This window comes from Anabrus simplex, chromosome 7, assembly GCF_040414725.1.
Source record: "Anabrus simplex isolate iqAnaSimp1 chromosome 7, ASM4041472v1, whole genome shotgun sequence".
In the NCBI taxonomy this organism is placed as follows: Eukaryota; Metazoa; Arthropoda; class Insecta; order Orthoptera; family Tettigoniidae; genus Anabrus; species Anabrus simplex.
In genome coordinates this window covers 129634359-129651687 of record NC_090271.1, presented here as the reverse complement: position 1 = coordinate 129651687, position 17329 = coordinate 129634359, and the positions used below count along the sequence as shown (strand labels likewise).

Below are 17329 nucleotides of genomic sequence, written 5' to 3'. Positions count from 1 at the left end.
TTGTAATTGAGATATTGCCACAAGACAGATTACACAAGTGTATGAATATACAAAGTTATTCCATCAAAATAACATTATAGAAACATGTTATGTATTTGAGGGAGCTCATTTAATGACCAGCACAAAAGTAAGTACACACCCACCAAATTTAAGTATAGCTATTCTTTTGAAAAATGAAGAATATGAAAAATTCATCTTCAGCTTCATGTGAAACATCTCTGATCTCTACAATTATTTCTCCTGAATATCTTGTTATGTAGACGAATGGCTATATTTAATATTGGGGGCATTTGTTTAATTTTTTGACAGATGGTACATGTTTTCAATGGAAGTAGCCATTATTCATTGATTTCAGAGCATTTTCTCAGAACTGTGAATTTGCTTCTCGTTTTAGAAAACTGTAAAAGATGATGGAGGTGGCACTAATGTATCACCACTCCCTGCCCGAAAGTCTCTTGTGACAAGAAGAGCAGGTTACCATTCAGAAGGCTACTTTTCAAGTGACCAGGAAGAAGATATCCGAAGCAGAAGTGATTTCTTTGTGAGAAAATTAAAAAGTATGGAGAAAGGTTTGTTTTTATTTTGCTTAACTCTTTGTTTGGTTTGCATTGTTCTGCTGTGCTGCTACATTTCTTCTCACGTTATTAAGACATCCCTAAACCGGATCAATTATCTTTCAACAGGTCACAAGACTACAAACTTGGCCCAAGATAAAAAGAATATGGCTGAACAGAATAGTCAAAGAGGAAGGGAGATTTATGAAGCCAGTAAACATCAGTTTGGTGACTTTGCTGATAATGAATATAATGGCCGTCTAGGTGGACTTAAATTGAGTGGTTCTCCTCTTATGAGGAATGGGAGAGGGAATGAAGAGTGTCTTAGTGATGAAGAAGTGGAACTTCCTTTAGATGATGGGGAAGAAGGTTTGAATGATTCTTCTAATGAGACTGTTAGTGAAGCTGGTACGTACACCATAGAACGGGATGCACCTTGTCCAGAGGTGATCCGAGCTAGACAAGATATAGAAAATGTTATTCTCAAAGTTGGAAGAATGAAGGCTACCTCAGTGGAAGAAGCTGAAGAGAGTGATTTCAAGGTAGTTTCATGTATACATGCCATATTTTTTTTCATTATTAATATATATCCTTAGATAGTGTGATTTCCTCCTGAAATCAAAGCACCATGTATATAGATTATCTCCTCCCGTAATATACTTTTTAGGAAGGCTATTTTTGTACCTTATAATTAGAGGGCAGATGATGTTGAAATGTTTTTTGTTTCTTTGCATTAAGACGTTGCTCAGTAGCATCAAAATTCATTCTGCGATATAACAAACTATAGAAACATATTTTTGTTTTGCCTGTTTTACTGATTTGGGATGATCGGTCATTATTTCAACCTTCTAGAAGGTTAGATTGATTGATTGATTGATTGATTGATTTATTTATTTATTTATTTATTTATTTATTTATTTATTTATTTATTTATTTATTTATTTATTTATTTATTTATTTATTTATTTATTTTATTTTATTTTATTTTATTTATTTATTTATTTATTTATTTATTTATTTGAAAGTACACAGGTTTTACACCCTATTAAGTACCTTCTTGATATTCAGTAACAATCTGTATCTATGAGGTTAAAGTGTAACAAAAACAAAGTTAAAAATCAACAAAGAAAGAACAAAATTAACATTATATCTGATACATTTACAATTTAGAAGAAATGAGAAATTCACTAAGATATCACATGACAATACAAAGCAAAAGACAATACAAAAAACAAAGAAACTTAAAACACGAATGAGTACACTGGGAAATATGGTGAGTACCAGTGCCAATATATAGCATTTTGAAGAATGTCTATATCATTTTAAAATGTTGTTTTGAAATTTGTGCTTGTATGATGAAAGTCCATTAGTAACAACATAGAAAGTCATACATTTTTCTTGCATATGTTAAAAATTTGCTAAATATCTTTCTTGACCAAGCAAATTGACAGCAGTTGTTAGTGACTAAGAAAGGGTAAGGAAAGGATTTATACCTGTGTGTCTTGTGTTCCAAGATATGTGCAGGAACACAATAGAGAACTCGGATAATCAGGAGAAAGTAATTCCTAATGTGTCTCAAATACAAGGAATGCACCAGCCTTCGTCCCTGCCCATACAGTCAGTCTTTCACCCCCGCATACCTGAAGGCCAAGAACAAATGGAAATGAGAAGGGATTGGAAACAACAGTTATACAACGTTCTGCTTCAGTACGGAATTACCGAGCTTGATAGCTTCAGTCGCTTAAGTGAGTCCAGTATTCGGGAGATAGTGGGTTCGAATCCCACTGTCGGCAGCCCTGAAGATGGTTTCCCATGGTTTCCCATTTTCACACCAGGCAAATGCTGGGGCTTGTACCTTAAGGCCACGGCCACTTCTTTCCCAGTCCTAGCACTTTCCTGTCCCATCGTCGCCATAAGACCTATCTGTGTTGATGCGACGTAAAGCCAATAGCAGTATGAGTAGTACGGAATTAACCTCGCAGGTACTTCTGTAAAGAGAATTGCCAGAAGTGAAACCATCTTAAAGTGTTTTCTTAAAGTGCCTTAAATTGTACCAACACAGATAGGTCTGATAGTGGCGATGGGATAGGAATAGGCTAGAAGTGGGTGACTGCGGCCTTAATTAAGATACGGCTCCAGCATTTTCCTGGTGTGAAAATGGGAAACACGGTAAGCCATCTTTAGGACTGCCGATAGTGGGGTTCAAACCCACTATCTCCCAAATGGAAGCTGATGGCTACATGACCCAATCTGCACAGCCATTGCTCTATATCACAAAGTGTATTTTAAATTCAGCTAGTGAATTAATTTGTAAAAGATGTGTTTGCAACGGATCGGCGTTTTAGTTTGTAAATTGGCATTGTTAAAGTGAGCGCGGAGAGGAAGTTTGTTTTACAACAGCACATTAAACAAAGAAATCTGAAAGGTGTGAGTGCAAAGAACAAGAAGTGTTCCTGGTTTCTTCGGGGGGCAAATTACTACATCCAGCAAATCATTATGTTCATATTTATAAACACTTTCAAGTAAATTAGGAGATAATTATTTTTGTAAAAGCAAGAGCTGAACAGTGAATAGAATGAGGACATACTACTTGTAAAATCATTGTTACAGTCACCAGAATTTGGTTTGGTCAGCTATTTTAGTCATTTTGTTTCCTTTCATAACATTTTCCCATAAATTTAAGGCATTTTATTGATCATTTTCAGTGATTTTTTTTTTTTTTTTTAGGTCAACATCATCTGCTCCTACTAATAATTTACGTTCTTCCTTTTTGAAGGAAAATAATAAGAATTAGGGAAGAATTTGAAATACTGTACCAAAAAAAGTTTTGTATTTTGTTTTATGACTATTATTACAGTATTGATATCAGAAATATCAAGTAACTTAACGTGAAATTTAAATACAGTGAAAATTCTTGTTTAGTATTAAAACTTAACTAGATCATGTAAGTATTGATCCTAACTCCTAGATCTCCTATTTATGTCAGAAGAACCAGTTAACCTACATTTACTTTACTTTTTATATTTTTTATTTATGGGTGAAAATGAAAATTCATTATAAATGTATCAACTTTTATCATAAGATAAAATTTGTAATTCCAACCTATTTTTAAAAATTTAAAAAATTAAAAATTCTATTTACTAAACTTAGTGCTATAGCATGTTGTTGGAAAAGTTAATATTATGTACTATTCTTGACTCTATCAAAGATCAGAATGCTAGTTTCAATCCAAGACATTCAGTTAAGAAAAATAATTTTATAAACATGTGATGATTTTCTTAGTTAGAAATTGTCATACCACTGTTTAGAATGATGTGAAACATAAAGGTGAGCAAATGGTAGGATTGCAATGAAGATCAAAACCTGAAAATGCCAACACAGGCAATTGTCACTTTTCAAGTGTGGGTACTTTAATGTACTGCATTTCAACGCAGTACTTTATCTCCCAGGCTTTTGTTGGGTTATATTTCGATACCAAATTGATTTTGTCCTAAGCAAGATAGATGTTGAAACACAACAAAACATTGGAATTTTCTAAGAATGATATAGGCGAATCTAGTGGTACTGTACTTGCTGACAAATTTAATTTAATATATACTTTTAATTTCTAACTTATTCCTCTGTTTATTTCTGCTCACCCTTCTTTAGCCTATTTATTTAGTATATCCTCTTCTATTGTAATCCCATGTTTAATATTAATGCAAAATGTTGTTATTTTTTGATGGTAAGTGAATATTGATAATCATTGCAGTAAATATACCTAGAATTATTAGCTCCTGTCCTTATTGGGCAGGTTGTATGATAAGCTTCACACACGTTCAGTACAAAAGGCTGTTGTGTACTACTACAAGTATATCCCTTACATGAAGCAAGATCTCAACGATCACTATGAAAGTAAAATGATTTTATTTTCCTTCAAAGTACAGATCTCTTCCTTTAGGATATAGTTACCATGTCCATTTGATCCCCAGAAAGCTTCAGATCAAGCAGAAGTTCTTTGAAATAAGGTCATACCCACCTTCCAACCCTGCAATCCAAAGCATTGTTGCTAAGTTTCTTTACTCTTCTTCAGTGACTTTTGTGTATCGTATATCAAAAGTAGTATGTGTGTATTTTACAGTAGTTCTCTTTAGCGCTTTTAGGTTTTTACATAACTGAGTCTTAAGTCTGTTGTGGAGTGTTTTGAAAACAGATATGTGAAGGTCTTAGATCGCTAATCACTCACTTTTCTGACTCTAGATAGGATAGAGAATCCTATTTTTTTTAAAAACAATTCTCTCCCCCACCCAGAAATCGAACTGGAGTTCTCTAGGTTTAGAAGTAGCATGCTTACTGCTAGATCACAAAGGCGATCTATTAGGTCATTTTTAATTCAATATTACTTAGAAGAATTTTTTTTAAAAAAATATGTGTCTCCAGAAAGTGACAGTTGCTGCCCAGCTTGACAACAATATGCTACTACTGTAGAAGCCCAGGCACATGATGTTAATGATTTGGAAGGGTGTTAAGGGACAAAACCTTGTCATGCCACAAGTCCAAGGCTGGTGACTAAGGATCCAGTGGACTACAGTATATTCTTGAATAATGTATTTTAATTGAAAGTTAATTAAAGAATTGAAATTGATTTTGAGAAAGGCAGGTTGTTCAGTCAAATCTGAAAGATCATTTTGAAATTTAAATGGCAAACTTTTTTCAATTGAATGCTCAACATTTGTTGAAACTATCTTAATATGTTTTTTCTAATTTTCATTTACATATCTGTATGATGTATTTCTTAAGTTTACTGTGTATCTTTTAAAAATATAATCAACACTATCAATTATATTGCAGATGAGTTTGTACAGAGATGGTTCAAATTGGATTAATGAATGGGCATCACAGGTGGCAAAACACAATTATGAAAGTGGCTTTGAGAAGCCATCTATTCCAGGCATGCCACCATTGCCAATTGGAAAACAACAAGGTACATTTCCTCTACTCATAATATAAACATTGAATTATGAAATCATGTATTATATTTTTTCATTTAGTGTAATCTTTAGAATACCAGTCGACGATATATTGTTTGAACAGCTCGCCTTACTATCTGCAGTAGCATGATTGTGGATGGCAGATGGCAATGTCTCATGCTTTTTCCATTGAGTAAAGAACGTAGTTTCTAATTTTATTACTACACACCTAATTTGTTCATTTATTTATGGACGTTGAATTTCTGAATATCATGTGTTTCTCTGGTCATGTGACGATTTGCATTTATGTATCATTAATTACCCACTGAGCTACCCAATATATACTTTTCATATTTTCTGTTTGTATTATCTTGGATGGCTGCATTGCTGAGGGATTAAGACATTTTACCTATAATTTTAATTTTAAATTATTTTTATTACTATTTTTGAAATTGTACTACTTAAGTGTTCAGAAATATTTTTTTTTAAATATACAGGGCCTATTGAATCTTAACGGTATTGTAACAGTTGTTGGTAGTAAGTACATACCATCCTCAACATTTTCTGCAAGTTTAAGTCAAAATATCAAAATTGTAAAATATGTTGCACTTTATACAAAAACAAGCAAAATGCTACTAATCAGCCTGGCATTCTTAGCATATTCTCAGCATGAGAGCATGGCACTAAGAGGATTAAAAAAGAAATTCTCATATGGAGAAACTTCCAGTTGTTTTTATAGTTCACACAGAGTATGGTTGTGCCAATGAGCAAGATGTTAGGCCCCATAAGACAGCCACAGCTGCTGCTACCACCTCCACCGCCACAATAACTGATTGTTTCATGTGAATTAAACCAGAATACTTGGAGGCATGAGTAGAAAATATGATTGCTCTCCAAACTTGGACAGTTTACCCTGTTTTTGAAATAGGTCCAGTAACTGATTCTGTGATTGTCTAAATGTGTGAAAGCAAACTTCCAAATTTTATTTTGAATAGCCAGTTGGGTTAACTGGTTTTGCTGTCACAAGGAGGCATACTTTCAGTAGCTGCCTCTATGGATAAGTGGTGGAGTGTCGGCCTACGGATCCCAAGATAGCGGGTTCAAACCCGGCAGAGGCAGTCAGGTTTTTGAAGGGCGGAAAAAAGTCCATTCGACACTCCATGTCGTACGATATCAGCATGTAAAAGATCTCTGGTGACACATTTGGTGTTTACCCAACAAAATTCATTAAATCCCAGCCATAGATGCCCAAGAGAGTTTCAGTTTACTTGGTCTGCCATCTAGTGGGCCTAGAGTAAAACGGAACGTCGAAATTGACGAGCAGACAGCCAGATGGCATCAAATTGAAATGTCTGCACACGGTAGCTGAGGCCATACGATTATTATTATTATTATTATTATTATTATTATTATTATTATTATTATTTGTCGTTTAGGCCTACTGCGGACCACGGGGCTCGTATCTACTCTTTGGTAAAGTTGTTGCTTTCTTCTTCTTCCAGTACTCCTTCATTTGCTGACTATGAGCCAGCTTTCTCTCCTCTGTCCACTTAGTTCCTGTAGTCTTCTTACTTGTAAGGGACGTTGGGAAAACTCCGTGTCGGATGGCTTGACGGAACAGTAGTCGGTCACGAGTTTGTCCCAGTGGGATATCTAGTTGTTCCATATCAGACTTAACTGACGTGATCCATTTGTTCTTAGAAGCCTTGGCTCTTCCTGTTACTGTGAATATCCTGCTGGTGAGTCTTTTGGAATCCAGACGGGCCAAGTGTCCATAAAAGGTCAGGCGCCTTTTCCTTATAGTCGTGACGATGTCCTCCTGGTGTTCATACAGTTCATCATTATGGCGGATTCTGTAAGTGCCTCCTTCCTCTTTGATTGGTCCTAATATCCTCCTCAGGATCTTCCTCTTTTGTAACTCCAGCTTTCTGAGTGGGCCCTTCCTAGCCATTACAAGGCACTCAGAAGCATACAGAATGGATGGTTTGACTACCGAGTTGTAGTGTCTGAGTTTGAGGTTCTTGGAGAGGCATTTAGATGAATAGATACTACGACACGAGTGATAAGCCCTTTCAAACTTGGTACATCTGGCATCTATGGCTAGGTTCTCGCTCTGATTTGCAGAGATCCATTCTCCCAAGTACTTAACTGCGGGTATTTTTCGTATGGTAGCGTCTGTGAGAGGAATTGTAGAAGGGGCCTCCTGGATATTGGTCATAAATGCAGTCTTCTGGATGCTGATCTTCAGACCGGTCTTAACCGCTACACTATAAAGACCCTGCCTCCTCTATATTTTTTGCCAGTAGAATGAGGTCATCGGCAAAGGCTAGGCATGGGACAATGAGATTGTCTCTCTTGTACCCAAGCTTCAGTCCAGCTCCCGGTGGTAGCATCGTTCTCCTTTCCCTAATGATCTTTTCCAGGGCGCAGTTGAAAAGAATACAGGAGAGACCATCACCCTGTCTAAAGGCCCGCTAACACCTAGCGGAAGGGAGACGCGGCGCGAAGGCAGAAAAATATTCTTTCGCTGCGTAATAGATGTAATGGCTAACACTTGCACCTACTGGAGAGGAAACGCGCCGCGCCGAAGAAGAGGAAGTTGCTTGGCGAGAATATTTCTTCCGCTTCTCCCGCCGGAATTTTATTTCGGTAGCGTTCCTATATGTTCGGGTATTTCGCAATCGCGTTGAGTCCATACCGTACATACACATAGTGTTTGCTTCATCTGGGCTGTGTTGAAAATGGACTCCGAAAAAGTTATTCAGTTATGTATTTGAAAAGTACACTTTTCTATATGATAAATGCTATAAGTTATATAGCAATACCATTGAATTAGCAGTTGTAAATTCACATTGCTCATTCGAAAATGCACTTTGAATTTATCTTGAGGGCGTAACAGCGGCTAAAACAAATTAGACAATTCACCATTTAAATTTCTAGATAAATTAATGCCGTCCTTTGTTCTTCCCTTGCAGCATCTTCAACCAAGAGAGTGTTCGGCTCCATGGCTGAATAGTTAGCGTGCTGGTCTTAGGTCACAGGGGTCCCGGGTTCGATTCCCAGCAGGGTTGGAAATTTTAACCATCATTGGTTAATTTCGCTGGCACAGGGACTGGGTGTATGGATCGTCTTCATCATCATCACGACACGCAAGTCGCCTATGGGTGCCAAGTGATAAAAATCATTGTTATCCGTATTGAAGATACTGAATGTAGGATGCTAAAAGGTTTGTTTTATCACCTATTCAATGCATATAAATATAATACATATAAGGTGATAATTTGACTGATGATGCCCTCAATGAAGGGCGAAACATGTCTCAAGTGGAATCAGTAATAAATTCCTAATTTATAAAATTTATATGTATTGAATAGGTGATAAAACAAACCTTTTAGCATCCTACATGTGGGAGTCAAATCAAAAGACCTGCTCTTGGCGACCCGAAGTCCTCGGACACAAACGCCATTTCATTGCCAAGAGAGCAAGAGCTAACACGTGATCCATTAGTTACTTTCGGCTGGACCAACGCTTCACACACAGCTAAGAAAGATTTGACGATTCGCTGTCCAAATGACGAAGCGCGCTTCCGATAGGTATGAGCGCACACAGGAAAAATGTTTCCTCTCTCTGCGTCTCCCTTCCAGTAAGTGTGAGTGGGCCTTAACTCCTGTTCTGATTGGAAAGCTTTCGGATAGTTCACCTCTGAACCTGACCTTGGACGTCGTGTTCTTCAGAGTGGCTTGAACCAATCGTAGGGTCTTCCCATCCAGACCAAGTTCCCATAGTATGGAGAAAAGGGTGTCTCTGTCCACAGAGTCATAAGCTTTCTGAAAATCTACTAGGACCACCACCCAGGGATGTCCACCTCGGCTTTTGTAATTGAGAACTGTCTTAAGATTGTGTATCTGTTCTGGACAAGATCTAGTCGTACGGAAACCAGCTTGGTATTCACCTAACTGTGAGTCTAGCTGTGTGGTGACTCTATTGATCAGGGCTACAGAGAGGATCTTGTAGGTAATTTGTAACAAGGAAATACCTCTATAATTGTTGAGGTCTGTCTTACTTCCCTTCTTGTGGAGGGGATGAATCACGGCAGATGTCCATCCTTCGGGTAGGGACTCTGTTGTCCATATGTCCTTTATGATTTGATGGATGCTCTGCAAAGACTGGTCACATCTCGGCAACTATGCCGTCTTCACCTCAAGCCTAGTTCTTCTTGAGACCAGCGATGATGTCCTTTATTTCTTTTCTCGTAGGTGGTTGAGAATCAGGGTTCCTGTGTGAAGGCTCATGGAAAATAAGCTTTTCTTTAGGTTCCTCTGCATTTAGTAGCTTCTGGAAATAATCTGCAAGAGTTTTGGTGCAGTCTTTCTTGTTCAGTTGAAGTTTCCCTCATCGGAGGGTCTGCCTGACAAGGGCTGCACTCGGCTAGAAATAGCCACACGAAATTATAGTTGAAGTTTTCCATCTGGCCCGTGGAGGATGAGGGTAGGAGCTGTGTACTGGGTTGTTTGCTTCCTAAGTCCTTTGTACAGGTCTCTTGAGCTGTTCCTCTGAAAATTATTTTCAGCCTGTTGCATTAGGCTCCTGAGGTAATTTCTCTTAGCACTGCGGATGGTGTTAGCTGTAGCTTTTCTTTGCATGAGGAAGGGTTCATAATTGGCTTCAATTTTATGTTGGTTCCACCTAATCCAGCCTTTACACCTTTCTTCTACAACTTCATCACACTTTGAACTCCACCATGGGTGTTTGCCTTTGGTTGATGAGGCAGGGATAGTTTCTTGAGTGGCATGCAGCAAGGCCTTTTGTAAGGCAGGCCATCCTTCTTTCTCTGTATTCCTCCTGAGGATATCCTGAAAATCACAATCCTCATCGCGCAGTCGCAGAGTGTTGAACCTGGGTATCTTATGACTACTTTGGAAAGTTGGTTTTTCTAAAGGGTTGCATATTAATCTTGACAAGTGAAAGGTAGTGATCAGAATTTATGTTGGCTCCTCGTAATACCTTGACATTCTGTATGTCCGTATGATGTTGCCGTGCTATAGCAACATGGTCTAACTGGAATTCACCAAGCATAGGATTTGGACTCTTCCAGGTTTTGGCCTTTCTAGGTAGACATTTGAAGGCTGTTGATTTCAGGACTAAGTTGTACTTGTCACAGAGTTCATTGAGACGTTCTCCATTTCTGTTTCTTCTCTTATGAGCTGGATAATGGCCTACTATCTTCCGGTACTTCCACTCCTTACCGAGTTGTGCATTGAAGTCTCCCATGAGTATGATGAAATTGTGGGAAGGGATCTGATCTAGAGTTTCTTCTAAGGTGGCCCAGCATTGTTCTACATTGTCCAGGTTTGAACGGTTTGTGTCATTAGTGGTTAAGTGGAAATTTACGATTGTGTATGCTCTATTACGAGACAAGGATAACGAGGAGGTCCTTCTGTTAGGTGAAGTGAAATCTAAAATATGGTCAACCATCTTGTGGTGTACTGCAGACCCAGTACCAAATTGTGGAAGTGTCTTGATAACTCTACCAGGTTTCCCCTTATATATTCTGTGCACTCCTGACTCTATTGTATCCTCGTCGGTAAACCGAGTCTCTTGTAGCACTGCTGTCATAACCTTGTACTTTTCCAGCACGTCAAGCATTTGTTTGAGCTTACCTACCTTCAGTAGGGAATTAATGTTTATTGTAGCAAAGTACTCGATGTTTCTCTTTGGTTGTCGTTTAGCAGAATTAGATAGAAGTGGGGAGCATGAAGGTGCAGGTTCCCCAGAATCCGATGACCTGCTTGCCCCAGACTGTGTGGGGGTGGATTGTTTACCACCTGGGGTATATTTCCGAATATTCTTTGTCTCCATGTTTCGAGTATTACGAGAGTCGTAATGGTGGTTAACTAAAAGGTAACAGGTTTTTAACTATCAAAGTTGTAAGCCTTGATGCCACCCGCACTGATCTGCTCACCGACCCAGTTTCCCGCTGGGATGATTATTATTATTATTATTATTATTATTATTATTATTATTATTATTATTATTGTTATTATTTTCACTGAAGCTCAACTTGTAGGATTCCAGCAAGATATAGCAGATATCTTGGATTCTGGAGGTCAAATGGGCTGTATCGCGTTTGACCTGTCTAAAGCATTTGATAGGGTGGATCATGGGAGACTACTGGCAAAAATGAGTGCAATTGGACTAGACAAAAGAGTGACTGAATGGGTTGCTATATTCCTAGAAAATAGACCTCAGAGAATTAGAGTAGGTGAAAGCTTTATCTAACCCTGTAATAATTAAGGGGGGAATTCCTCAAGGCAGTATTATCGGACCTTTATGTTTCCTTATATATAAAAATGATATGAGTAAAGGAGTGGAATCGGAGGTAAGGCTTTTTGCAGATGTTATTTTCTATAGAGTGATAAATAAGTTACAAGATTGTGAGCAACTGCAGGGTGACCTTGAAAATGTTGTGAATTGGACAGCAGGCAATGGTACGTTGATGAATGGGGTTAAAAGTCAGGTTGTGAGTTTCATAAATAGGAAAAGTCCTCTGAGTTTTAATTACTGCGTTGATGGGGTGAAAGTTCCTTTTGGGGATCATTGTAAGTATCTAGGTGTTAATATAAGGAAAGATCTTCATTGGGGTAATCACATAAATGGGATTGTAAATAAAGGGTACAGATCTCTGCACATGGTTATGAGGGTGTTTAGGGGTTGTAGAAAGGATGTAAAGGAGAGGGCATATAAGTCTCTGGTAAGACCCTAACTAGAGTATGGGACCCTCACCAGGATTACCTGATTCAAGAACTGGAAAAAATCCAAAGAAAAGCAACTCGATTTGTTCTGGGTGATTTCTGACAAAAGAGTAGCATTACAAAAATGTTGCAAAGTTTGGGTTGGGAAGAATTGAGAGAAAGAAGAGGAGCTGCTCGACTAAGTGGTATGGTACATGTGATAAAATTCATTTTTGGGTCCGTATTGAAAATATCTGTATTAAATAACACTTGAATGTTTTATTATTCATCCACCTATTCAATACAATACAATTTTATAAATTAGGGCATTGTCCTTATCAAAGTTGTTAACATGAAATTAATATATTATATTGTACATGTTTCGTCTATCAATAGTAGGCATATTTATAAGCAAATAAATGAAAATCAATATTTTATAACTTCAAGAAGCAACGACCATTACCATTGCTCAACTTTCCATAAGTTTTTAACAATATGCCATCTGACAACTAAATGGAATGTGTTTGCTGATTTTCATCTCTATTGTAATAGCTTTTAATATGTCATAATCGTCAAATAATTATGATGTTTTTAGACTCCAATATTATCACAATTATTGTCAAATAACAGCATACTACATTTTATATTGTAATAGTGTTTAACAATCTCCAATACATTTTAAACGACAGTTTTAACAGCATTCATAAATTATTTCTAAACAGGTACCTGATCTATCCTAAGGTGAAAAATGTGGCTCATGATGCCTACTATTGATAGGCAAAACATGTACCATAATGAATGGATGAAAACCATAACGGTATAAGTGACTTTAAAAAAAAATGATTTAAGTGCAGAAACTGGCAAAAATGAGTGCACAATTGGACTAGACAAAAGAGTGACTGAATGGGTTGCTATATTCCTAGAAAATAGACCTCAGAGAATTAGAGTAGGTGAAGCTTTATCTGACCCTGTAATAATTAAGGGGGGAATACAAGTGATAGCGGTAATATTCTGTGCTCTAGTGATGGGTAGTATAACTACAAATGGCATGCTTTATATGAGTGTTGAAGATGTTTAAATGCCTTTTTCTCTGAATGACCAAAATGCTACTTATACCGTTATGGTTTTCATCCATTCAATATAATATATTAATTTCATGTTAACAACTTTGATAAGGACAATGTCCTAATTTTGAAAATTGTCTTGTATTGAATAGGTGGATGAATAATAAAACATTCAAGTGTTATTTAATATAAGTGGTATGTTCCGAGCTGTCAGCGGAGAGATGACGTGGAATTACATTAGAAGACAAATAAGTTTGAGTGGTGTTTATAAAAGTAGGAAAGATCACAATATGAACATAAAGTTGGAATTCAAGAGGACAAACTGGGGCAAATATTCATTTATAGGAAGGGGAGTTAGGGATTAGAATAACTTACCAAGGGAGAAGTTCAGTAAATTTCCAATTTCTTTGAAATCATTTAGGTAAAGGCTAGGAAAACAACAGATAGGGAATCTGCCACCTGGTTGACTGCCCTAAATGCAGATCAGTATTGATTATTATTATTATTGTTATTATTATTATTATTATTATTATTATTATTATTATTATTATTATTATTATTATTATTATTATTATTATTATTATTATTTCATCATGTGGGTTACTGTAGTCACGTCCCAGTTTGTGAACCATGGGCAACGGCTGAGAGGCCTAGTAAGTGGTCCTGAGAGTCGGGATACCAGTTGCTATGGAATGGGAGTGGGCATCTCGGACATATTGTGAGTCACGGCCCTCCTTGTGCTCAGGCGGCTAGGACTATACAATTCACCGGTGGTCCATAATCCGTTAGAGGAGATCCTCCCTTGGACTGCGTGCAAGTAGGGTAGCATCTTGCTTCATGAATTTACCGAGCTCAGAACATTTTAAACAAGCCTCGGACCTATGGGAATAACAGAGTCCCACTCCCATTTGACAGGTGAGGGACTGCTTGGAAGCAACTTGGCGAATGAAATGGAGTTTGATGGGGAGCTATCAATATTAATGGGGCTTATGGAAGAAAGAAAGTAGAACTAGCTGAGTCAGCAAAAAGGATGCTTCTGGATGTGCTAGGAGTAAGTGATATTCGGGTAAGGGGAGATAACGAGGAAGAGATAGGAGATTATAAAGTGTACTTGACAGGTGTTAGAAAGGGAAGGGCAGAGTCTGGGGTAGGGCTCTTTATCAGGAATACCATTGCACGCAATAGGTTGTTTCTGTTAGGCACGTAAATGAGCGAATGATGTGGGTAGATTTGGCAGTTGGAGGAATTAGGACTAGAATTGTGTCCGTGTATTCACCATGTGAGGGTGCAGATGAGGATGAAGTTGACAAGTTTTATGAAGCATTGACTGACATCGTGGTCAGGTATAACAGCAAGGATAGAATAGTGCTAATGGGGGATTTCAATGTGAGAGTTGGGCATAGAACTGAAGGATACGAAAGGGTGATTGGTAAATGTGGGGAAGATATGGAAGCTAATGGGAATGGGAAGCGTTTGCTGGACTTCTGTGCTAGTATGGGTTTAGCAGTTATGAATACATTCTTCAAGCATAAGGCTACTCACCGCTACACATGGGAGGCTAGGGGTACCAAATCCATAATAGACTATATCTTAACTGACTTCGAATTCAGGAATCTGTTAGGAATGTACGAGTTTTCTGGGGATTTTTTGATGATACAGACCACTATCTGATCTGTAGTGAACTAAGTATCTCTAAGTCTAGGGTAGAGAAAGTGAAATCTGTCTGCAAACGAATAAGGGTAGAAAATCTCCAGGACCAGGAAATTAGACAGAAGTACATGGATATGATTAGTGAGAAGTTTCGAACGGTAGACAATAAGCAGGTTCAGGATATAGAAAGTAAATGGGTGGCATACAGGGATGCTCTAGTAGAAACAGCAAGGTAATGCCTATGAACAACTGTGTGTAAAGATGGGAAAAGGCGAACATCTTGGTGGAATGATGAAGTGAGAGCAGCTTGTAAACGTAAAAAGAAGGCTTATCAGAATGGCTTCAAACAAGGGCCGAAACAGACAGGGATTTGTACATAGATGAAAGAAACAGAACAAAACAAATAGTTGTTGAATCCAAAAAGAAGTCGTGGGAAGATTTTCGTAATAACCTGGAAATGCTAGGTCAAGCAGCAGGGCAACCTTTCTAGACAGTAATAAAGAATCTTAGGAAGGGAGGGAAAAAGGAAATGAACGGTGTTTTGAGTAATTCAGGTGAACTCATAATAGATCCCAGGGAATCACTGGAGACATAGAGGGAATATTTTGAACATTTTCTCAATGTAAAAGGAAGTTTTCCTGGTGGTGTTGCGAACAGCCAAGCTCATGGGGAGGAGGAAAATCGACGTTGGTGAAATTACGCTTGAGGAAGTGGAAAGGATGGTAAATAAACTCCATTGTCATAAAGCAGCAGGAATAGATGAAATTAGACCTAAAATGGTGAAGTATAGTGGGAAGGCAGGGATGAAATGGCTTCATAGAGTAGTGAAATTAGCATGGAGTGTTGGTAAGGTACCTTCAGATTGGACAAAAGCAGTAATTGCACCTATCTATAAGCAAGGGAATGGGATGGATTGCAACAACTATCGAGGTATCTCATTGATTAGTATACCAGGCAAACTATTCACTGGCATCGTGGAAGGGAGGATCTGATCATTCGTTGAGAGGAAGTTGGATGAAGACCAGTGTGGTTTCAGACCACAGAGAGGCTGTCAGGATCAGATTTTCAGTATGCGCCAGGTAATTGAAAAATGCTACGATAGGAATAGACAGTCATGTTTATGTTTTGTAGATCTAGAGAAAGCATATGGCAGGGTACCGAGGGAAAATATGTTTGTTATGCTGGGGGGACTATGGAATTAAAGGTAGATTATTAAAATCAATCAAAGGCGTTAATGTTGACAATTGGGCTTCAGTGAGAATTGAGGGATTCTTGGTTCAGGGTACTTACAGGGGTTAGACAAGGCTGTAATCTTTCACATTTGTTTTTCGTAGTTTACATGGATCATCTGCTGAAAGGTATAAATTGGCAGGGAGGGATTCAGTTAGGTGGAAATGTAGTAAGCAGTCTGGCCTATGTTGACGACTTGGTCTTAATGGCAGATTGTGCCGAAAGCCTGCAGTCTAATATCTGGGAACTAGAAAATAGGTGCAATAAGTATGGTATGAAAATTAGCCTTTCGAAAACTAAATTGATGTTGGTAGGTAAGAAATTCAACAGAATTGAATGTCAGATGGGTGATACAAAACTAGAACAGGTAGATAATTTGAAATATTTTGGTTGTGAGCTCTCCCAGGATGGTAATATAGTAAGAGAGATTGAATCAAGTTGTCGTAAAGCTAATGCAGTGAGCTCGCAGTTGCGATCAACAGTATTCTGTAAGAAGGAAGTGAGCTCCCAGACAAAACTATCTTTACTGAAAACAGACCAACTTTGCTTTACGGGAGTGAAAGTTGGGTGGACTCAGAATATCTTATTCATAAGTTTGAAGTAACAGACATGAAAGTTGCAAGAATGATTGCTGGTTCAAACAGGTGGGAACAAGGGCAGGAGGGTACTCGGAATGAGGAGATAAAGGCTAATTTGGGAATGAACTCGATGGATAAAGCTGTACGCATAAACTGGCTTTGGTGTCGGGGTCATGTGAGGCGAATGGAGGAGGCTAGGTTATCTAGGAGAATAATGGGCTCTGTTATGGAGTGTAAGTGAATTAGAGGTAGACCAAGACGACGATGGTTAGACTCGGTTTCTAACGAATTAAAGATAAGAGGTATGGAACTAAATGAGGCCACAACACTAGTTGCAGATCGAGGATTGTGGCGACGTTTAGTAAACTCACAGAGGCTTGCAGACTGAACGCTGAGAGGCATAATAGTCTATAATGATTATGTATTTATTATTATTATTATTATTATTATTATTATTATTATTATTATTATTATTATTATTATTATTATTATTATTATTATTATACTTTCAGGTCTTTGAATTTGAATAGCTTGAAGATAATGGTTTATTACTACCTGATGAAACAAAAATCA

At 37.8% G+C, this 17329-nt stretch overlaps 1 protein-coding gene across 6 annotated transcripts in view; it reads left to right on the top strand.

The window, feature by feature from the left end:
- Positions 1-17329, top strand: part of LOC136877349 (uncharacterized) — a 264500-nt gene that overhangs the window by 41857 nt on the left and 205314 nt on the right. For 4 of the 6 annotated variants that reach the window (XM_067151317.2, XM_067151313.2, XM_067151315.2 and 1 more), the window contains 3 exons: positions 395-569; positions 684-1096; positions 5385-5517. In XM_067151317.2, coding sequence (XP_067007418.2) covers positions 395-569; positions 684-1096; positions 5385-5517 — 721 coding nt within the window. The remainder of the gene's footprint in view (positions 1-394; positions 570-683; positions 1097-5384; positions 5518-17329) is intronic. The other 2 variants (XM_067151316.2, XM_068228619.1) reach the window with 2 other exon arrangements.